Source organism: Alligator mississippiensis, chromosome 1, assembly GCF_030867095.1.
Source record: "Alligator mississippiensis isolate rAllMis1 chromosome 1, rAllMis1, whole genome shotgun sequence".
Lineage (NCBI taxonomy): Eukaryota > Metazoa > Chordata > Crocodylia > Alligatoridae > Alligator > Alligator mississippiensis.
This window is the reverse complement of record NC_081824.1, coordinates 418,339,360-418,363,463: the sequence shown is the minus strand read 5'-3', so window position 1 is coordinate 418,363,463 and position 24,104 is coordinate 418,339,360. Positions and strand designations below refer to the sequence as shown.

General features: G+C 40.0%; 1 protein-coding gene across 1 annotated transcript in view; it reads left to right on the top strand.

Annotated features, from left to right (window-relative positions):
- The window catches only part of FREM2 (FRAS1 related extracellular matrix 2), a 211,593-nt gene that overhangs the window by 101,668 nt on the left and 85,821 nt on the right, over nt 1-24,104 (top strand). The window contains exons 3-6 of the mRNA XM_014604798.3: nt 2,661-2,807; nt 7,350-7,580; nt 13,029-13,154; nt 14,831-15,082. Of these exons, the coding sequence (XP_014460284.2) occupies nt 2,661-2,807; nt 7,350-7,580; nt 13,029-13,154; nt 14,831-15,082 (756 nt within the window). The remainder of the gene's footprint in view (nt 1-2,660; nt 2,808-7,349; nt 7,581-13,028; nt 13,155-14,830; nt 15,083-24,104) is intronic.

Genomic DNA, 24,104 nt, shown 5'->3' with positions numbered 1-24,104 from the left:
TTCTCCCTCCACCTATGGGCTGGGACAAGCAGCTAGTCTTTTCCTAGCTTTGGTGCTGTGCTCCAAACTGGACTGGACTAACCCATTCCCAATTTAATTTAGATTAGGAATTCCTCAAGTGAACTACAAGCAGTCCTTGGACTTATGACACAATTGGTTCCTGAAAACCATGTCTTAAGCCGAAATGTCGTAACTCAGAACCAATTTTCTCATAAGAAACAATGTTATAAATGGGAGATTGGTTCCTGAACCAATGCCCGATACCCTGTTTTCACCAAAAGTACCCCAGAATTTTGTACTTGATCAATTATAGATGAGTAATATAGCTACATTCATGTATTTATATTGTAAATAGCAATCATTAATTTGGAAGTAGATCTTTGAGGTGACTTTGCTGGACTTTTTGAAAGGCTCTTGGTTGGACTTTTTGAAGGGTTCTTGGCTGCAGTCTTCTCAGGAGTCTTGGCTGCAGGTTTTTCTGGAGCTTGTCTGCTTTCTTAAAGAAAGTGTTCAAGGAAGTTTGGACAGATGTTCTCCAGGGAGATAAGCGATGCAGCAAACTTGTTTGCTGGCATGGCGTCACATCAGATCAAGCGTTGTAAAGTCAAAACTGGCATTGTAAAGTTGAAAGTGGGTGTCAATTTATAAATGTTGTAAGTGCGAAACGTAACTTGAAACGTTGTAAGTGAAGGACTGCCTGTAATTTAGATTGGTCCCACCATTTTTTTCCTGGTTTAACCTCCCTGAGCATCTGCACATCCCCAAACAGCACTTAAATTGACCTAACCTGATTAAGTTATGTAAGCTCCAAGTTAGGTTAAAGTTGTGCAAGTGCCATGAGGCCATGCAAAATAGATGCACGCTGTCTGGGGTGGTGCTGGAAGGTTGGTCAGATCCACATGCACTCTGAAGACTTGTTTTGAACAGCTGCTTGAATTGGAGCAGAGTCCTGCTTATAAGCTCCCTCTTCCAATTTATGTTGTCCTTCCCCCTACTAAGATCATGGAGTTGGCATCTTATTCTGATAAACAATGATAATATTATCTGCCTTGCCAGGGAACTCTGTGTGGGGACTCTTTTTCACTGATGCATGGACTGATCTTCAGACTGATGGTTCATGTTACCATTATCAGCACCTAGAAGTATCATTCTGGAATGCTATATTGGTCCATACTTGACCATTCAGTCTTTCTGGATGGTTGCAGTGCTGTGCTAGGTTTCACTTACCAATGCCTGAATGCACAGCAGCCAGCTGCAGTGAAACCACAAACTGCTCCCAGGAAGAGTTCCTTCATGATTTGCATTTTTTGCATAACTTAAGTTCCAGCCCATTGTGCTACAGGATTGTACAAGATACCATATCCCAAACACTGTTAAGGATATTAATTTGTCCTGGTTGTGCAGTAATTTAAAACTAAAAAAAAAAAAAAAAAGATTCCCAGCAACTGAGTTCTTCAGTCTAGGGGCTTAATCAGTATCATATAGATATTGAAAGGATTCAACAGAAGGGGATAGGTGGGAGTGAGAATAACTGCAATTTGCTAAATTTCCTTAAATTACATAGATAACTCATGCTTTTGTGATTAACTCTACAGGTGTAATTACATAAGCTTTCAAAGGGCATGAACTTTCCTACAACTTGCATCTCATGCACAGATTTAATTCTGCTCAAAACATTTTCTCTTAAATTGTAAAATCTGTTCCATAAATATGCTATATAATATATAGTTGACATATAATCTTTGAGCTATTAAGGCTAAAAGCCATTGGGTTCTGTGAGCAAACATTGATCTTCAGAGGCAGGCTATGTAGATAAATGGATTAATTTCCTAAGCAACAAGAATAAGCCTGATTGCAATTCTGGAACAGTGTGTCACAATTTACATTTACATTAGTTTTGCTACAGCAGGTTGAATTATTGTAGATACCATTTTTGATTTCTTAAGATAAGTGCCTTGTGCTTCAAGCCCTCTGAAAATTTCTAGGAAATTCCTCATAATATGTAGTATAATACAGTAAAAGCAGTGTTAACCGGCATTTAAGTAACCAGAACACTCTGTTAACCGGAAGTGCTAGCTGGCCAGCAGGGAAAGGGGGAGGGACCTCACACGCAGTGGGGAAAGCTCACCGCTGCCGCCACTCTGCATGCCACCCCACCCCACCCCCACTCCACGAGCAGCCGCCTCCACTCCCCCCCCCCCCACCCTCCGCTTCACGTCCAGCCAAAAACCCCCTACCCTCGGGTAACCAGAATTTTTATATAACCAGCACCCCCTCTTACCCCACTCATGACAGATAACAAAGCATTTAGTGTACATGTCTTGGAAATATAAATTCAACCCTAGAAAGCATTTAGTCATCAAACATATTTTGATAAAAATTCATGTTCCAGTTACTTTAAGCCATAGCTCAAATGTAGTCTAACCAACTTTTATGCATATGCATGCATCCAGCATTCTGTGGATATGAAATATGGCATGGACTACTTAGTTACTGATTGTTTCTTAGTGTTAAATCTCTACCATGATAGGAAATTGATTGTGCAGCTAAGAACTATACCAGCTGAGAAATAAATGGGATATAATAATTTGCCTGAATGAAAACAAGCAAAATAATGGCAAAGTAAATGTAATTTTTTTTTTGTTGTTTTTTTTTTGCAGGAGGCAATAAGCTTAAGGGTCAGCATTTTCGATTGAACTGGGCCTGGATCTCCCTAGAGAGAGAATATTACTTGGTAAATGAAGACTCAAAATATCTAGATGTCATTCTTAAACGGAGAGGTTACTTGGGAGAAACTTCATTTATTAGTAAGTTCCATTCCTATATATACTATTTCTGAACCATTGGTCAGCAGATTAGCAAAATGTATCATAGCTACATATGTTAACCTGGAAATATTTAGCACCAGCCAACTAGATACTGTGATATGAGAATTCATTAGAAAAAGTGCTCTTTTATTAAAACAAATGCATGGTTCATTTGAATTAAGGCACAGAATCAAATAAGTAATCAATTCCTGATAGTTTTCTTTTCCATTCTAACCAGTAATCAGTATTTTTTAGGTATTTCCTTTGTAACGGTAATCCCTTTGCATCTTTCATCTACACATTTTCTAGTGTCTGCTGCAATTCGTTCTTTGATTTTTAACTCCCTTGGCCCATTCCTTCCTTTTTGGGCTTAATGTTAAAATTTCAGTAGCTTCAAGAGGAGCAGGTAAAGGTGACATTTTTTTAATCATTAAAAGTTTACTTTTAATTTAAGACAAATTGTATCTGATCATTTGAAAATTATAGATACTTGCAGTACAAAATTATGTGCAACAATAATGGTCCTTTTCAGGCAGGCACCTGAGCTAGAACTTCCTTGTAAAATACAGTTACAAGGAAGTGGTCAGTGAAAGCATGTCAGAGAGAGCTGATGTGTATTTAGGAGTTGAAATGCTCTGTGGGTGTGAGAAGAGACTATTACTTGATAAAAAACTATTTATTTATTAATTGTAGACCATATTCTGCTGTCTGCTTCACTTCTATAAATTCAGAATGACTCTCTAGCATTCAAAGAAATTACAAATGGTGTAATTCAGGTCACAATTCAAAATTACATTACTAATAAAATTGTTTTATTAACTTGTGTGAGAATGAATGGACATTTCCGATTTATAGAATAGAATAGCTATGATTAGGTGGTGCAGTTGATTACTATACTAATTATTCTCTGTTGAAAACCAAAATTTAAAGCTTTTCTGGGTTTCTGAGGGGAAATGATGCTTTTAATCCTAGTTCTTCATTTCTTCTTCTTGTGAAATCACCTAAGTGTCTGACATGGTTAACATGATTGAAACAACTAACTCAACAAACTTCCTGGAGTGGAATAACAGGGAGTTATTCCAAGTCATAACTGAAATCCCGTAACAGAGCTATGTTACAAAGCATAGCCAGCCAGTTACACAAGGTCTTTTCTAAGCCTGTTCCTCATTTGAGTGGAATCTAAATTTATCCATAAAGTAGATCACCCAGGCATGCTCATTGAATATAGCCATATCTGTTGAGACCAGCAAATAGTGTTTTGAGGTTCAGAGACAGCAGCATATTCATATACTCTCCAAAATTATGTAATTCTCATGAAATTACCAACAAATAGTTAAATCATGGATCTCACAGCAGCATTCTGGGTCCTATATCTCCAAAAGAGAAGGATAGGCCAAACAGTGGAACAACTAGAACAATGCGTTGCTACAAATATGGACATTTCATAGCTGAGGGGAAATTGAACCTTCTAGTGAAAAACGAAAGCTTTTTGGAAATAAAGTTCTTCCCCTGGTCCTATACTTTAGATTTTTACTAAATGGAAGAGAAATTAGACTATCTAGTGATTTAATTAATAGAACAGGGGTCAGCATTCTACAGCCTACAGACTGGATCCAGCCTGCAGAACCTTTGGATTAGGCCCACAGATGTAGAGCTTCAGCAGTATTCAGCGGTGGGAGGCACCTTCTGCAGGCATACACTCTGTGCTGCTGCAGGGACAAATGCTGATTGTTGGCCCTTTCCCCAGGCCACCAAGGGCGATCCTAGCACTGCCTGCCTCCAACCCAGGGTGGGTCATTCCAGCCCACAACTGGAAAAGGTTACCTACCGCTGCAATAGAATGAATAGTAATCTGTAATAACATTCATTACATTCATTAGGATGCAGATTTCAGAAATAAAAACCAAGAAGAATTTGAATTCTTGCCCCAACTAAATCTGAAAAAAGCACTGATTCTTTGTCTGCAGTGTTAAGAATTACTTTAATTAAGAGTGTAAACCTAAAGTAGGATGTCACCTTTGCACTTCTTTTGTGAAACGCGGTCCCTGTCATTGCATTATTTTTTCATAATTAGAAAATATGCAGTCAGCAAATGTGAAGAAGAGCATCAAAACACATCCTTTGCCAGCCAGACAACTGTGAATTGATCTAATTGAGCAGTGACCAGCATGTGTATTAGAAATCTCAGTGAGGAGGCTCATTTTCTTTAGTCCTGTTGGCAGTCAATTGAGGTTGATCCAAGAGGTGTTGAAAACTATTCACAGTGCAGGAAGAGTGAGAAGGCAAAAAAGGATGTGCTATCACATTCTTGCAGCCTCACACATATCTCTAGCTTCTGGATGTTTTCTTATTGTTCTCTGTGCATCGGTAGTAGGGATATATTTGGACCCAAAGCATTAATCTTTCACAGGTTTATGTCAAAGAACAGGACCAACTTAAACTAATCAGAAAAACAGTTTAAGCCCCTGATTCAGCCAGGTACATAACCACGTACCTGACTTGAAGCACCAGCAATGCAGATGAAGGGCTTTAAGATGGCCATATAATTTAAGCCCTTTGCTGAATCAGAATCCAAGTCATTCTGTGTTCTGACTATTAATTAACTTGGCTAGATGCTTTCTTTATTCTTTCAAAGAATAAACCTCCCAACAGAAAATACTTGAAAAGGTTATAATAATGAATCACAAATTACAGTTCTTAATTGGTTTAAATTAAATGCTGAACTTGATTAAAAGGTAGGTTATTCAAGGAAGTAAACAGATTTGGCACCTGACCAAATGTCACATTATTGCTAAATGTTCTATATATGTGAAGTGGACCAGTTCAGTATCTAAATACATCTGACCCTGATTCCATCAAGAAACTGTTTTGGAGACTGACATGTAGTTTGATTAACTTACACCTGACTGACTAACTTAATCCTACTGAGTGCAATTCCAGAATTGGAAAAGAACTCAAGTGTTCTTGCAGAGTTAGATTTTCATCACCCTCTTTGGTCTGTGCACATAAACAGAAGGACTGCTATGCCTTAAAAAGGCTCTAGGAGCCCCAGATCTTTTCTTATTAATTATTATTATTTATTTGATTTATATGCCACCTTTCCCAACAATTTCTCAGGATTTAACTGGGGGAGGAAGGAGGATTGGAAGATATAAGACAGATAGAGATGCAAGCTGTATTTTGAGGATTTCCTGACAAACCTCAACATAAGTTCCAAGGGTAACAGTGGGCAAGGTTGTGTGATGGAGATGGCTCTCAAGAGCTGTCTACTTGGCACCAGAAGCCCATGAGCCACCTGTAATTCAAGAAAATCCAAGACTGGCTAATAGCCACATTAGACTCCTGGGGCACATCTACACATGAAATTATTTTGATGCAAAAACTCTGGTGCAGCTTGCACCAGTATTTATTGCTCTTGGGTGCAGCTTTCACACGTGTGCCTAGGGCCACAGCACAGTAAGTCAAGCAGAGCATCCCTGGCTGGCAGGGGGCCCAGGGTTCAGACTGCCAGCACAAGGCTGCTCTAACCCAACTTAATGTGCTGTGGAAGGGCTGGCTGGGGCGCAAGGGCTCTAGCTGGCAGGCAGCCCCACACTGGAGCATCCTTGTGCCCTAGCCAGCCCCAGTCAGTGTCTACATGTGTGTTGTGGTGGAGTAAATAACTCTTCCATAGGATAGTACTTGTGTTGGGCAGTACTATCCTACAGCAGAGTTAATTTGTTTATTCCAGCCTAATAGCACCTTGCATGTAAACACCAACACTTTACTGCAGAGCTAATTAGTCAGCCCTGGCACCTCCAGTTCCCTAGGCTAGGACACTGAATTTCATCCCTTGACTTTGTCAACTAAACTGAATTATGGATATTGTTAGAATCATGGAGATGACCATTACATAAAGGTTCCAACAAGAAGATGAGTCGCCAAAAGCATAGTTACTTTAGTGTGAGTAACTGAGGTTTAGGCTTTATATTTGTGTTCATCCTTATTCATGGTATCCATAGTCACTTGAAGCTTTCCCAAACTTCCACTTTGCAGGCTGAAATTTTCCAGGCTAAGTCTCTCTTTGAGCATGGTAAGTACATTCTGGAAATTTCAGGAGAAAATATGTGAATGTTTTTGAGAAGATAATAACAGAAAAAACAAAACCCTTTAGTTTTTTGGTATATTGATACCTGAAATCTCTTGATGAAGAGATCTGACATTTGGTATAGATAGTGTTTGACCTTTTCAGTAATTAGTTTTGATCTGATTGACTATCCAGTCTTGTACTAGACAGAGGGTTTGGTTAATCTGAGTTCACCTGATGTTGATGGCACCAATACAAATTCTGTTAAAGAGTAACAGGTTGAGTTTGGGCAGTTTCTATGCATTCTTAAAAATTAATATAATAGCCAAATCTCTCTAATACACATTTTTAGTTGAGTAAAGTGCAATATATTTTCTGAACCCGTATTGTTTAAAGCCTGATCAGTAATGAGAGAAAAATACAATTGCTTTGTTTGTAATGGCCCTGTTTTCTCTTCTCTTTTTTGTTTTTGACAGGCATTAGCACTAGAGATGGTACAGCTGAGAAAGATAAGGACTTTAAAGGAAAAGCACAGAAGCAAGTGCAGTTCAATCCTGGCCAAACCTTAGCTACATGGAGGGTGCGGATTTTGAGTGATGGTGAACACGAGCAATCAGAGACCTTTCAAATTGTGCTTTCTGAGCCAGTCATGGCTGTTCTAGAGTTTCCTGAAGTGGCTACAGTGGAGGTGATTGACCCGGGAGATGGTAAGAACACTTTACTAGTTTTATTCTTAATCTGTATACCTGTCTTCAGAGGAAACTATAGCAGAGCAATCCATAAAAATGCCTGATAAAGGTACTTCATTAAAATCTTTAGTTGGAAAACAGGTTTAGGCATCACTTGATGGTTTTTCATTGATCATATTCAGTTGACTGGTGGCCCATGGGAACTCTAAGATGGTATGTTTTTACACATAGATTTTTTTTTTCCTTTCTTTGCCAGTATTTATTACTTATCAGTTGTTTTACATTAGACTGAATAGATTGTTGAGCCTCTTTTGAAGATAATAATCTTCCTAAGCCTTTTGGTGACCCTTTTACAATGAAAAACCATTCTGTCACTAGAACTTACTTTACTTGCTAGTAAACATCTGCCCACTCTGTAAGGCAAGTGTGATATCATATGATACAATGATGTAATTAATAGAAGGCACAAATTAAATCAGTTTAGAAAAGTAGAGAATAAACTTTTCTCATTTTAAAATCTGTAATCTTACGATTCTTTCTCATGTATTAAACATGGAAATAGTTTATAGTGAGACTGCTTCCTCCAAAGGAAAGTTTAGAAACCAGTTTTGTTACTGAAAAATGGAACAGTAATCACTTCTTATTTCATGAACTGCATGCTTGACTCTCCCGAATCATTCTGATTAGTTTAAAAAGCATCTCCTGTTCCCTCTAAAAATATTTCCAACTAACACAAGCTATTTAGAACATAGTTAATGTTTCCTAATCTATTTTAGAAAACTATTTTAAGTTTTATGACTGGTTTCAACTGACATGTTAAGCTACCTAGTACTAGTGCAGCATTATAATTATTAATTATCTTTATTAAACATTTCAGGACATAATTGAAACAGATTCTAGCTGATGCTGTTGTCTCAGCATGGAGCCTTGGACAGCTCTGCAGCCACTGCTGCTTTGACAAACACTCTCTCTCAGAAACTGCCTTTGCTTTCTGAATTTTAGCAAACACGTAGACTAGTATTCCCGTGGGACTTGGAAATACTTGCCTCTACAGTTGGCTGACAGTTTAAGAGATCTGCTACACTACATGAGCCAAACCAAGGCTTTGAGGTTAAGGCTGTAGGACAAAGGATACTGTCTTGCCACCTTTCTGCTTCCTCCCATGTGCAAACACAAATGGAGTAAGAAGTCGCCTTAGCAGTGCCTCCAAAAATAGAGATGAGATCCTGCACCAGTTCCTCTTGCCTCCTATCGCCAAGGCTAGGGAGAGACTACACATAAACTGGTATAAGTAATTGGAAGTAGGTTCAAATCTGTAACACAACAGAAGTTCAGTGCATGTAAACCATTTTCAAAATGTCCAAAACTGGTTTAAAATAAATCTGTATGGATGTAGTATCAGATTTAACTGATTTTAGGTTAAATCAGTTTATTGAACTTCTGTCCCAGATCCCCTCCAGATTCAAGTTAACTCACAGTTCCCCAGTATCTCAGGATACTTTGCACCTTCCCTTAAAACTCCTTCTCACAGAGTGGGTGGGCAAGGTTTGGCCCAAGCTGTCTGTTCCAGCCAAGCAGGGAGGCATGCTCTAGTGCCCCCCAGCTTCTGGTCTGGGCCTCTGCACACATGTTGCTGCATTTTCAGAATCAAAAGTGAATGTCTCTTCATTTGCTTAGACTAACCTGCAAAGATTGAATTGATTCAGCCTCAGGCTTTTTGCCTGTCAGTAATTAGCCCAGGTTTGCTGCCCCCAAGTGAGAGAAATGGCAACTTATGCATATATAGCTGATTCATGTTCTGGGCTCAATTTCTCAGCTAAAGTGTCAGGAACAGCTGAAACAACAGTAGAATGAAGGTGAGGAGTAACAGCATAGTCAACATCGAGAAGTTTGGCTTTTGAACTGAATCCAGGCACCTGAAGCAATGGGCCATGGTCACACAAAGATGTTAAGTAATCTTAAAAGAAACTCAAGACTGCAATAGCTTGTTCTGTATAATCCTTCTTGAATTAAGAGGTGAAGGTATGCTGAGCAGGAAAAATGTGTCAAACAGATTTTCACTTGCTAGTTACTAGAGGTGCATCGATATATCGATTGCATATTGGATCAGCACCAATAAAAGGAAAATTAACATTATCAGCAATTGGCTTTTTTGGCTAGCATAGCTGATAATGTTGCTTATAAGTGCCACATGCATGCATGCAGCCACAATGAGCTTGGAGAGCCACCTTCTGCCAGTAAGTCTGTGGGGGGGGGAAGGGGCATGGGGGAGGGAAGGGATGTGGAGGGGTGCAGATCAAGGCCCCCACGGTGAGGGAGGGAGTGGGGTAGGGGCAGGCACTGCCCAGCCAGGGCCGTGAATGCAACCCCGGGAGTGGGACAGAGCCGTGAGTAGCTCTTGCGGGGGGGCAGGGAGGAGGGGCAGCTCCCCACTTCTGTGTGAACCCCCGAGGGAGGCATGGGGGGGCATGTGCCCTCCAGATTTTTGTGCAGGGCTAAGACAGGCTGCCTGCTGCAGGCTTGGGGTCAGGGGCTGCACCAGCCTCTTCCTGGTGGGGATGCTGGGCTCTGAGCGGGCAGGGGTGGGGCAGGCAGTGGTGGCGCTGGGAAGGGTGGCTATAGGGTGAGTTATAGCCACTCCAAAATTCCCTATAGCCACCCCACCCAGCACCACTGCTGTCCACCCCGCCTCCACCTGCCCCAAGCACAGCCCTGGGCCAGCGCCCCCAGCAGGAAGAGTCCGGCACAGCACCTGGCCCTGAGTCCGTAGCAGGCAACCTGCCCTCTCCCTGTGCACATGCCCCCCCAATGCCTCCCCCAGGTTACACATAGCAGTGGGGAGCTGCCCGCTCCCTTGTACCCCCTGGACAAGCCACCCACAGGCTCCGTCCCTCACCATGGGTACCTCAATCTGCACCCCTGACACCCCTCCCCTCCCCCACACCCCTTTCCTTCCGTAGATTTACCAGCAGGAGGCTGCTCTCCAGGCTGCCCAGCTGCATTCCTGTAAATCAGCTATCAGATTGATTTTGGCTATTATGGCTGGCTAATAATCGGCCATCGGTATCGGCCAAAAAAATCTTTATTGATGCACCCCTACTAGTTACGTATTTAAAATGTATTTAATGCAGCAAACCAAGAGATTATCTTGCATTCTTATTTACTGATAGAGGATAACACTAAGTGTAGATTAAGTTCAAAATTGAATAGAGTATGTGAGGCCCTTGTAAATACAAATCTTACTACCCTCAATTGGAGGGCTACCATAAATCAAGGTACTATGATAATTAATAATGGTCCTAGAAGTTGCCGTATCCTGTTGGTCTTCATTAACAAGAGAATCATATGTAAAATGTGGAGGTGATTATTTTGTTCTGCTTTGAGTATTGCATTCAGTTCTGAGCACTGTATTTCCAAGCAAGATGGTGATAAATTTTGGAGAATCCAGAGAGAAACAAGGAAGATAAAAGTTATAGAATAAATTACCTCTGAGACAAGGCTCAGAGAATGTGTTTCTTTACTCAAAAAAGCAGATAATTGAAGTAAGATATGATAACAACATTGTTGCTTCCTACACTTAATTTCTCATATTATTTTAATGTTATAGTCAGGTACTATAAATGCAACTGCAAAATTAGCAAAACATTGTTCTTTAACATTTTTATACAGGGAATATTTGTCTGTGGTACTCATTTAATTTTAAAGTGAAAAAGGAAGAAAGCTTTAAAAAGTTTACTGCAGTTTTACTTGAAAATAAACACCTTTCCTTTTCTCTCTGTATTACATTTTTCTCCTTCTGAAATGGTGACAAATTATTGAACTTATCAAACCAGAATAATAGCATTTTTTTTAAAACCATCTTTTGACCCTAAGTCATGGCAGCAGTACTTTCCAGCTGCAGAAATAATAACCATGGCACATCCTTTCAAGAAAATCATGTATACTCTCTGGATTTTGTTTGCAAAGCATTGTAAAACAACCATATGGTTTATTTTGTATAGTCATATCATATATTTATTTTACACAATTCTTTTCTATATTGAAGTAGCTTTGATTGAATTCAGATATTGCTGTGGACATTTTAAAGATACCCTATTTTTGTATCCACAGCTAATGATTTCCTTAAATTTTTAAGGGCATAAGAAAATAGAAGTTGACATTCGAAGACACCATAAAAGTCTTTGGACTGCTTATGTGAATATAGAATAACTGAAAGTTTTGTTTGATGTTTTTCAGATTTTATTGACATTGTCTGAAAAATAGAAGCAGACAGTTTTGCACCTAACTTCTTTCATAGTTCATAAAAAGAAATAGCTAGCTTTAATTAACAGAAGATCCATTCTCAGCCAAAAGAGCAAAACTGGCTTTGAGAAAAGAGATGCTTGTAGCACTTGTTGAGATAAGAAAACTGAATTCCAGAGAACACGAAAGAGAAGGTGATTTTTCCCCCTCCTGAAAAGCTAAAGAGAGAATCAACCTGGCCAAATCATGCACATTTTAGGGAATTTTCTATGATATCAGAATAGTGGTTCTTTTTTTTTTTTTTTTTTAAGAATCTTTTTTGGTTACACTGTTGCAGATTTATTCAAAGGAAGAGTGAAGTTGGGAATTGCTCTATAGCTGCTAAATCCATAATTACAATACATGAATTTATTTATATTATTGCAGTGGGTTGGAGCTATAGTTATGAACCACGACCCCATTTTTTCAGTGCTTTAAAAATACAAAATACACAGATACTTTCCCCCAAAGATAATACTTCATATAACGTAGGATAAAAGTAAGTGCCCCATATACCTAACAGCTCAATAATCTGAATGAATTCAGGATCTGCACTAGTGAATTTTTTGTGACTAGCAGCCAGTAATACCAGTGTGAAAAATACTGGAATAACTTGGACGGAATTCTGGGTGGAATTCTGGATATGTACCTGGGAACCAATCCTGCAAACTCCCACTTACATTGTTAATGCTGAATCCATAAATTAGTCCCATAGACTAGGTACAGACATTCAAAAAGCCCTTGGCAGAATTGACCTAAGTTACGTGGTTTTCTATAAGCAGCGCATTTTAGATTGGTAATGAACAGAAAACACATTTGCCCTTAGGGGCGGGGGCAAATCTAGACCAGGTTCTGCCATTTTTAATCCAGTCTGTGTGCACCAAACTTCTGTTCTGTTATGGGTATAGACTGGTTTCCGATCACTTATGCCAGTAAAAGTGTAATGTCTGTACCTGGCTACTTAGTATTCATATGAGCTTGCAAGCTCAGGCTTTATTTCTTGTTTTCTTGTCCCTTTTTTGGTTGTGAAAAAAATAGTATTCTAACATTTCACTCTACCATTAGTAAATTGGATTGATTTGTTATATTGAGATGCTTTCTGAATAAAGAAGGACTTCTAGCTATTTCATATATGACTTTCTCTGGACACAAAGCAACCTAAATAAATGCATCTAATTTCTGCAGAATCAACTGTCTTTATACCTCAGTCAGTCTACACCATTGAAGAAGATATTGGTGAACTGTTCATTCCAGTCAGAAGAAGTGGAGACGTTAGCCAGGAATTAATGGTTATCTGCTATACCCAGCAAGGTAATAGAGTCTCAGTTAAGTGAAAATAATAACCAAGTCCAAGTAATTTATTTTATTTCCAGTATATATAGATAATTTTAGTAATAATAATAATTTTGCCTATAAACCATCAATATCAACTGGGAGTATATTCTTCTTCATATTTTATCCTTAGTTAGTGTATTAGTTGTTTAATTTGCAGTCTGTTGACATTCCCAACTGTTGCAGTGCCTCAAAGTCATTCTAGTTTCAGTGCCCTGGTGAAAGTGTTCTCTTGATTGTGCTCCTTGGTCAGATTGTATCTCTTGTGAGATAACACAGTTTCTTCACTGGCTAAAGTATCAGAGGAACCTCATGGGAGTATAAGGGTGTGTCCATGATGGAAGGTATAGTTTTGCTGGGGAGCCCAGCCATTAGGAAAGAATGTAAGCACGAGTCACCTGAAGTGCAGCACTCAGCAGACAATGGCGCAGGTCCATTTGGAATCAAGCTGTAATAAAATGGTTTGATTTAGGAATCTCATATTTTGCTTTGCTCAAAACAGAATGTTTTGACCTTTTCAAATGATTTTCTTTAACTTTTCATTTTATACAAAGTTTTGATATTTCTAAATTTTATCATGCATTGAAATGAAAACTGATATTGAAATAGCAGAGCTTTCTGTATGATGGAAATTTTGATCGCAGAAAACAGTGTGTTTAAAACACTTTTGTTTGTATAATGGCTTATTTTTACAGAAAACATTTTGTGTATTTTGAAGACATATATAATAGTTTCAGAGCAGTTCCAAGGATTCTTGTGTGCATGGTTAAATGGTTAAACATAGTATTCATCTCTTTAAGAACACTTGCTCATGGGTAATTTCTTATCTGAAAATACTAAAAAGGGATGAAGAGACAATACACATGTCTTTGGGAATAAAATCAAAGTAAAATTTTCTGCAAAAGTAATAACTGGGGAGAATTAATTTAGTGGTATTTCACCTGAACTTTGCAACATTTTCACACAAGAGATAAATTATTTCCTTTAGTGAATACAATTAAAAAGTTCTCATTTTTCTGTCTTGCTTGTTTGCCATCAAGACCTAGATGAAAGCTAAGGTATGAAACTGGCAGAACAGACAGAGTCCAAATGAGTTCCCCCACAGAGCAAAAGTTAAGACTGCTTTCTCTCACACAACTTGCTCCACTTCTAAATGTTTATCTGAGGAAAGAGAACATTTGTTTGAAGTTGGTCAACTTGTTATCCTGTTAAGAATTGTTTTAGAATTGTAAGTCGTAACAGCAGTAACAGAATACTGGATACTTTAAAAAGAGTTTTGGAAGAGATAACAACCGTTGTGGTTCAAGGCAACAGATTACTTGTGGCAATATTGGCAGGCTTAAAAAGAAACTTTTCCTGAGCCAGGTTAGCTCATAGTTGCCTAATTCAAGTTTGTTAGGGTTTTTTAAAATGCATTTTTGTAAATCAGCTGCTACCTACATCTCTTGGGAACAGGATATTGGAAAAGATAAATGCACCTCCAGTCTGTTCCAGAGTGGGAACTTGTATTGGATTTTTGTATATGCACTCTGCAAGGGATACAGCTATAAAAGTAAAAATAAATATAAATACAAATTTAAAGAAAATGAGAGGATTCTCTGATAGATTCTATAAAAAATTTACGTAAATGATAATTATTTCCTTTTATCTCACAGGCACAGCAACTGGTACTGTTCCAACATCTGTGCTGTCCTACTCTGACTACATATCCAGGCCTGAGGACCATAACAGCATTATACGGTTTGACAAGGATGAAAGGGAGAAAATGTGTCGTATTGTCATCATAGACGATTCCTTGTATGAAGAGGCTGAGACATTTGATGTTCTTCTGAGCATGCCGATGGGTGGAAGAATTGGTTCAGAATTCCCAGGAACTCAGATTACAATCGTGCCTGACAAAGATGATGGTAAGACATAACTTAGTATGCAGGACAGAAATTACTTTTAATATACAAAGTCCTGACATAAGAGTCTTCAGAAGTAATCATAGAGCCATTATTATTTTTTAAATGGGAAGAATTGCTATTTTAAACTACTTCTTTGGTATGACAAAAATGGTGTCCATATCTTTATCTGTGTGCCTTTTGACATTTCTGTCAATTCGGGAGCTCTTGGCTGTCAGAGACATTATCAGGAATTACTACGTGGAAGTGGCTCTTGTCGATCCCCCTTTTAAACTTAAACAATATGAAGAAATTTCCAAAAGAGCGATCCTCCAGAACGCAAAAGGATATTTCAGTCATAGAGAATGAATCCCAAGTCCTCTGGAGCTTAGAGCAGAATTTGCTCTGAGCTCCAGGGGGATGTTATATTTCCATTCTTCTAAATTAAAAAGTAGATAGTGGATGTATTCTGGGATGTCAAACTGAAGGAGAGCCAGCGAACTCTAATATCAGTGTTTCTAAGACTTTTAAATAATCAGAATTAGATTAATTTTGCCACTTGGTAACCCAAAAGGGTCTAATGCTGTTCTTGTTACAAAATGAGAATACAAATACATTGATAAATCAAATTTCAGAATAATGCTCACACCTTGTAACCAAGTCCTCAGGAATTTGGTTTAAAAACAAAGTGACCCAGGGCTCTTATGTACTACTTTGAAAGATGAAGAAACATTGGAGATCAGCTAAAGATCTTGTTCCTGAGGCCAGGACCCATCATAACCATGGAGAATGAGCACAAGAAGTAACACAGTTCAAGGCTCTATCATCTTTTGTGCATTTTCTATTCCAGGGTGGAGAGCACCTGGTGCTGCCACTACTTGTCCTGCTGCCAGATTTCGTGACCTGTGGGAAACCCCATGAGCTAAATGTCATAGCTCTATGTGCCAGATCTGGTGTGCAGGCTTTGTCACTTTGCTCCTGATCTAGTCCAGTCCTTTGCTTGAGGCAGAATCATCCCTCTCTAAATTATTCTAAACAAGTGTCTTTGTAACCTACTCTTAAAAACTTCCAAGGATGGCATTTCCACAACCTCTCTAGGTATCTTGTTTCAGTGCTTAACCACCCTCATAGCAAGAAAGTTCTTCATAATATCAAACTTAAATTTCTTTTGCTGCAGTTCAAGACTGTTATTCCTTGCCGTGTCTCTTACAGCTACAGAGAATAGTCTCATGTCAAGTCAACTCTGGGAGCAGAAATAGAAAAGATACCCAGGTAAAATGACCCTGGCTGCTGGCCTCTAGCAGACTCTATTCTGAACTCCAGGGGACTTAGGGCCCATTTTCCATGACTGAAAAATCCTTTTGCACTGTGGAGGATTGTTCTGTTGGAAATTCGATGTAGACAACATTGTAGAGATTTTTAGCCTCTGGTAGCATGTTTTGTGCTATTCAGCAGTGATCTGGCCCAACGTTATGCTGGTAATGTCTCAAAGAGATTGGTATGAAATAAACATATCATTACCACATAGTATAGTATATGTTCTGCATAAAGCTGATCTCCAGATAGTCATCATGGGAACAGAAGTTTTTTGGTAGTTAAGGATCTGTTTAAAAGCTGGAAATTGACACCTTCTGTAATTGCACCATGAGCACCCAGTCTGTCTGAAATTTCTCATATGCAACCCTGTGACAGTGATGACTTTGTTTTCTGTGTAGAAGGTATAGGTACTCAAATGCAACTCTCATGAGATATGACAGTTTGAAATATCCCAAATTACATTTCTTGTCAAGTTTCCCAGAGTTTATCAGTCTTATCATATTTCAAACATCACCTGACATAGAAACTTCATATTTAGCTTACTTTACTGGTGTTATTGAATAGTTTTGTAGTTCCTGGTGAGTTTGGGGCAGTTTTGCTTAGTTTACAAGCTTCACAAGGAATGTGTAACAGCATAAAATACTGAGAGCTGTGTTCTTATTAAAATCTGCACCTGTAGCTTAACAAGGGGTGGGCAAGTGCAGCACCAGCCCCTAGAAGAATGGCAGACTCTCAGGAAATCTGTGCCTTGGCAAAGCAACAGCCCCATGCTGCTGGTATAGCAACAGCTGGGCTAGATAGACTTCTGCATACCAGCAGCAGCCAAAGACTTGGAGTCCCCAGGGCAGGTAAGATTCTCTCCATCTCCCTTCCCCCTGGCTAGGGACAGACATCCCAGAAATGCAGGCACGTGCCTGCAGTGGCTCAGGCTAGAAGCCGAAGGGTGCTAGAGCATGCCTCCCTTCCTTTGTACAGAGCTGAGCTGAGGGGGGCATGGGCCAGGCCGCAGCAGGGCACTATGATTAGGGAGGGGTTCCCCCCACCTTTTGGCCAACCCAGCAGGGAATTGATAACACAGTGTCTATCACCCCTAACTCAAATGTTTATCACCCCATTAAGAAAACAACAGAGGGACATTACCAGCTATCTGTTGATTCTGTCTTTGTCCCATCTGCCACATCATAGACAGTAGCCAGCGTGTGGTCTGCCAGCTAATGCTGACAGGTGTCTGTGTAAGGCAGAGGGGAAGGGGGAATCCCTGCTTAGCAGGAGTAGGGCAGGGAGGGGAGAAGCAGAGGGAAGCCAGGCAGACACCTGCAATCTCTGCTGAGCTCCAGCCAGGGAGTGGAGGGGAGGGGCCAGCTCTGCTGTGGAGCAGAGAGCTCCACCAAGACCAGAGAGCATGCGGGGATACTAGGGGAGTCTGGTTTAACTTAAACCAGCAAGGGGTCTGGGGCAGACATTGCATAAACTGGTTTGACCCAAATCAGTTGAGTCTAATACTACATTCAACCAGGTTTATCTCAAACCGGTTTCAGCCATTTTCAGACTGGTTTGTGTGCACTTAATATCTGTTCTGTTACAGGTTTAAACCAGTTTCTGATCACTTAAACTGCTTTATGTGTAATGTCTGCCCCTAACCCCTGGGGTCTCTGGTAGGTTTTTGCCCAGGTTACAGGCCTAGCTATTTACACCTCTTATGTGCACCCAAACTAGCTGATTTACATGCACTTTAAGAAGTTATAAGTTCTTTAAAACTATATGAAAAGCCACAAGAACATATATAAAGGTTATAATCAACTGAGGGACTCCTGCTAAGGTCATAATCACTAATTTCAGTGGAATCACCACAAGATGATATAGCTCCAAGCTGTGTTACTTCTTCTGTTCATTTTCAGTGGGATCGCCACTAATGCCTTTAAAGATAGATTTTGAGTGTTTTAGTGTCTAGAGCAATAGTTCTCAACCATTTTAGCCTCAAGGTACCCCCCATTAGACTCAAGGGACCCCTTGGAAAATGCCAACTCCTAGTTTTCACTTGTTTTTTTTACTACAGAAAAAAAAGGAGTCATTCTTCTGTTATGAAGAATTAATGAGAACCAGAATGGGTCAACATGTTCTGGCACTATAGATTCTTATTTGGAATTTCAGGGTTTATTTGTGAACCATGTGTAGATGTTTACACACCTTACATGCTAAAACTGTGCAGCACCCTGCAGCAACCTTAAAAGGATCATGGTACCCTGGTTGAGAATTACTGACCTAGAGTACGTTGTAGTCTTACAGTGAGATACAGTGCCTCATATTGTTAAGGTTAGTTGCAGTGTATGGACACATTTTATCTTCAGGTTGACATTGACTAGGTAACTAAAAAGGTTAATTGATAAAAGAGTAACAATGGCACAGGAAAAACTAACAAGTCATCTTACAAAAGGTTTAAACCAGGGATGAGATTAAAAAACAGCATCCATATGCTACAATTACATCCAAAACTATTGTACATCCTTATACCATCTGTCAGTTTGATTGCATTCATGAACATGCTTGCCCAGTCCTGCAAATACTTATTCATATGAATAATTTTGCATTCATCAGTAGTCTTCTTAGGACTATTCACATGCAAAACTGTTTAAAGGATGGGGAAGTTATATTTTAGGGTAAAATAAGTCAATCAACAGCTGCTTGTACATTAAGAAGTAAGTTGTAAGTGCAAAAGTTTTATAAATAGCCCGTTTTATCTGTCACTGTCTAACATGTTGCATCTAGCATGTTAAAAAAGCTTAAAGGCTGCCTCACTGTGTACTGCTTTGTCTGCCAATGAAACAGCTCCCAGAAGAAATTCCAGTACTCTCAAAAATTTGCTGACAATTCACTTTATTACTTCACTTCTCTTATTTAGATATCATAAAAATATTAATGCACTGTAAAAGAAAAGTATGCTAGGGGGAAAGATTCCACAGTGTAGTGCATTTTGGTTTTGCATCACTTGAGAGAGAATGTTCTTTTTCTAACATTTTGTAAAGCTCCTGTAGTACACTTTGAAAAGTAGCATTAAATGAGAAGTTGAATTTAAGAGGCATCAACTGTTATTGTTTGTATGTTGCATAAAACTGATGAATTTTGCTCAATGATTTGATTTGTTAAAAATAGCCATATGAAACATAAAATAAATACCAGTTTCATCATCTCTGTAGTATTACAGATGTAATTGAAACTACAAAATCACTCAGGTGGAAATTGAGAGAGAGGATATGCAGCATTTATAATAACAGGTGCAGAAATGCTATCTTGCTAAATCCTGACACTGGTTGTTACTTCTCATCTGCAAATCTGCAGCTATTTTGTGCTTATTGTTTGTTTGTTAAAGGGATTTGCACATAGATAATGAAGTTTCTTTGGATAAATGTGGCAGCCTGTCATTTTGTGCTGATTTCTGCAAACACTGTGACTGGATTAACATCATGAATCAATGTCTGCAGGTCATGACACACAAACAAAAAAAGGTCAGAGTTTAATAATTCTACATCAGGTCTTTTTTAAGGAACTTAAGTCAGCAATATTGCTTATGTCCACTTGCGTTCAGTGCAAGTTAATTAGGAAGCATTCATCCGCGATACCTTTAATCATTTTCTTTTCTTTTCTTCTTTTTTTTTTTTTCTTGCGTAAATCTTGGGGGAAGGGAGATTAAACAGAAATAGCTGAAATCCTATACTATCATAACAGTGAACCCAAAACAAGTGAGAAGACACATCAAGCTTTATGATAAACTCCAGAAAGATTATGTAATTTAAGAAACCCCAGGGAATAAAATATTAAGCCGTTGTAATTATGATGTGTTGTCAAAACAGTATCTAATCTAACAAGGAATAATTCTAAACAAAGAAAGTACAGGTATATTTATATTTTGAGAGATGATGCGTTCTAGAGACAGTGTTATAGGGACATTTCTTGCTTTGTAAATGAACTTGTCTTAAGGCCTGATCTGCACGTTATATTTATTATCCAATTACCTGGTTAATTACATAATTAATTTAGACTGGCTACACATGCAAATTAGGTATGGCACTTTAAAAATGTCCAGCCAACTATAAAATTATTGCTGGAAAATGTGTAATAATTTTATAGCTGGTTTCTATCCAGTTTTAATTTGCATGTGTAGCCTGTGTCCCCACAGCTGGGAGAACACAGATGCTGCAATCTCACAGTTGGGGGGCTTGAGTAGGCCCTAGATACCACATATGTTTCCATAATATAAATTTTAAGAATAATAACATGGATCTATTTGCGTTAGAAATTACAGTTACAAGCCATAAAATCATTGAAGGATGAACAATAGGTCAAGTAACCTACATAAAACCTTATACATTTGATCATTTAATCTTGAATTCCAAAGCCGTAAGTATTTCACTGCCGGCAGTTTCACTGGAAGTAAGAATTCAAACTTTTCTGTCTTTCATGGGGAAGGAATAAAAAGCCTAATATATATATATCCATACACATACCCCAAATAAAGTATGCATATAGAGAGATATTTGCATAATTTGTTATGCACATATGTATAGGATATATACAATTGTATATAATCTTTGCATGCAAATAAATATGCTTTTCATTATGTATTTATTTATTTATGTATTTGATTTATATGCCACACTTCTCAACAAGGCTTGAGGTGGTTACAATAGGAGATCAGACTTTTGTATTTTATTAGATATTTACTAATATTTAATTAATTGTCTAACTGAAGTCTTAATGCAAAAGTACATAGGTGGTAATCAATTGTAGAAGGGAAACATTTTATTTATGATGCTGTATTGGACTTGCCATAAGGCTAAAAGAATTTTAAGTCTGAAAGAAGCGAAGAGCTCTTCAAAAGGAGACTGGATGCACATCTTGCTGAGGTTATTAGACCCCAGCATTCTTTTCTGCCCAGAGCAGGGGAGCTGGACCCAATGCTCTCACAGGGTCTCTTCTGGCCCTAAACATCTGTGAATCTGTGAAAGAGATGTCTAAAGTTTCTGGATATTTTGAGATCGGAATAGAAAAATAATGACTTTTGGACTGCCTTTTGATATCCATATATCCAAATCTCTTTTACATGGTCCTAAGATTTACCACTGAGAGCAACTTCTAAGTAACAAAAGTAATATTTATACAAAGATGTTAATATAATTTTAGAATGCCAGCAGAGGTGAGTACAATAAAATAGAATTTAAGAGTATGTTAAATGCTGCCTACTTAATGCTGGTGAGAAGGAACACAGATCCCCAAATGCCATACCTAGGCAGTTCTCTAGTAGTCTGAAAGGAATGAGGAGCATTTTGCTGATGCCATGATTGTTACTGAGCATACTCTCGCTAGCCTCTTGATGCTGTTGAGAATAAGGTATTTTCCTTCTGAATTCTTGACTGAAATTATTCTTGTTTCTGATAGATATGAATTGCACTGTAGTCGGAGTGTGTTTAATGAAGATACATCACTAGTCCTAGCAGAATATTTTTACTTTATTCCCTGAGAAATGTTGCTCTTCTTATCGTGATACTATTCCAAATTGCACCAGAATTTCCTGTTGGTTTAAGGTGGGGTTAGATTCACAAAACTGCTGGTGGTGGTTCTTTTAATCCAGCTGCCCAGTGCTTATGGCTATACCTAGTTTGCGGGAGACCCAGAGCAACTTTCCTCCTCTCCCTGAGAGGATTTGAATCTCTTGTCTCCCAAGAGACTGCCCTAACCACCAAGCTATATGGTATTCTGGGATGATAGGGATTGTTCCCTTGCTGAGTGACACTCCTTCACCTTGCATAACCCAGCAGTTCCTAAGCCTGGTGGATTTAGACTCCATCATAGTAAAGTTGGGTCCTCCAACTTCAGCCTCCACCCCCACTTCCCTTGCTCCCAGTTCCCCTAGCTAGCAGCAGTCAGCAATGAAGGGACGTGATAGAGAGGTATCTTAGTTGCCACTGTGATTTGCACATGTACCCCTAGAAACTTTTTCACGGTTTGGGAAATGCTGGTATAACCAAATAAATATTCACTGGAACAGGTCAAGAACTCAGAAACTTAAGTCTCTGGCGAGGATCTGTGGACAGCTGTGCCCGTCTTGACTCTGCCACTGAGATCTGGTGCGCCCATCCGTTCAAGTAGGTCAAAGTACCAGTTCTTAGGGCAGACAGCTTGGTTTCATTAACTCGTGTTAGCAGGGCACACCCTCCATCTCACCCGCCACATTTTGATTTTTCTAGTAAGAATAAAGGATTCTTGATTGATTACGCTTGTCCTCATGAGTGTCTCAGGTAATTGGTCCTTAGGGCTCTGCCTCCCCTTACACCCCATCCTTATGCCAACCAGATCTTATAATATAGCCAGGCTGCTGGCCATCTGGTGGAAGAATAGCACCATCAGCAAACTGCTCAATTATAATCGGGCTCAGGCCTAGTTAATAGTTTCAAATAGGTTAAGGAGAGTCTTTCTCCATTTTGCCTTGGCAGTCTGTGGGTCTGGCCAGCTGAGCCATCCATGCCTGAGCCCTTCTTGTCTTTTTTATGGCTGGAAGACTTTTCCCTGGCCGTTGCATCTGCTTATAGTTTGAAACTGCTCCTTGGTGGAGACACATGGGCAAACACTTGTTGTGCCCCCAGGAGCTGAAGTCCCGGATGCCACCTGGATGCCACTGACCCCCCAGTGCAGAGCCGGGAGGTAAGGGAACTGGGGGTAAAGAGAAGGTGGGCAAGCTCAGAGGCACTCAGAGGTTATGGGTGTGTGTGTGTGTGTGAGCATGCGGGGGCTGCACCAGGCAGGACACACCAGCTGACTGGGACCAGGGAGGGGAAGGTCCCCCCCCCCCCGAATTCCTACTTAGCTGAGGTCCCCAGGGAGGGTTGGAGGCAGTGTAGGAGGGGGGGACTTACTGGATCCCTTTTAGGGCAACTGGTCCCTGATCCCTGTGGCGTCTCACATGGGCCTGCTTCTTGGTGGAGATGCACGGTTAAGCACCCATTGCACCACCTAGATGCCACTGACCCCTGCAGCGCATAGCCAGGAGGTAAGGGAACTGGGGACAAGGAGAGGGTGGATGAGTGCAGGGGCGCTCAAAGATGATGTGGGTGTGTGCATGAGCATGAGTGTGTCTGTGCATGTGTGTGAGCATGTGGAGGTCACGCTGGGCAGGACACGCCAGCTGACCAAGACCAGGGAGGGGAATTCTGCCCCTCCACCCAGGTCCCTACTTAGTTGAGGCCCCTAGGGAGCCTCGTGACCAGAACCACGTGAACATAACATGCAAACAGGTGCAGCTCTTCTGGGGTGTGGCAGTTAGCATAGGAGTTCATGCAGAGGCATGTGTGGATAGCATCCAGAGGGCTGGGCTGAGTGAAGAGCCTAAGGCTTGAAGCCTGAATTGAAGCTGCTGGGACCAGGTAGGGGCATGGACTCATTCTCAGCCATGGTGGAGACTTGTCATGCCCACAGACTTCACACCACTGCTGAGGTCTCCACCCAGACAGAGCCCCTGACTCCAGGCCGTGGGGCCTGCTTAGACCAGCTACTGGCAGCTGGGCAGGGATGCACCCCCACTTGTGCAATGTGCTCCCTAATGGAGTCTCTGGAGGACCAGGTACAGGAGCTCAAAGAGGAGATATGTTAGCTGCACACCATCAGAGCCCATGAAGACCACATCAGTGGCTACTGCCAGCCCCTACTCCAGAAGAAGAGAAGAAGATAGAGGAAAAGG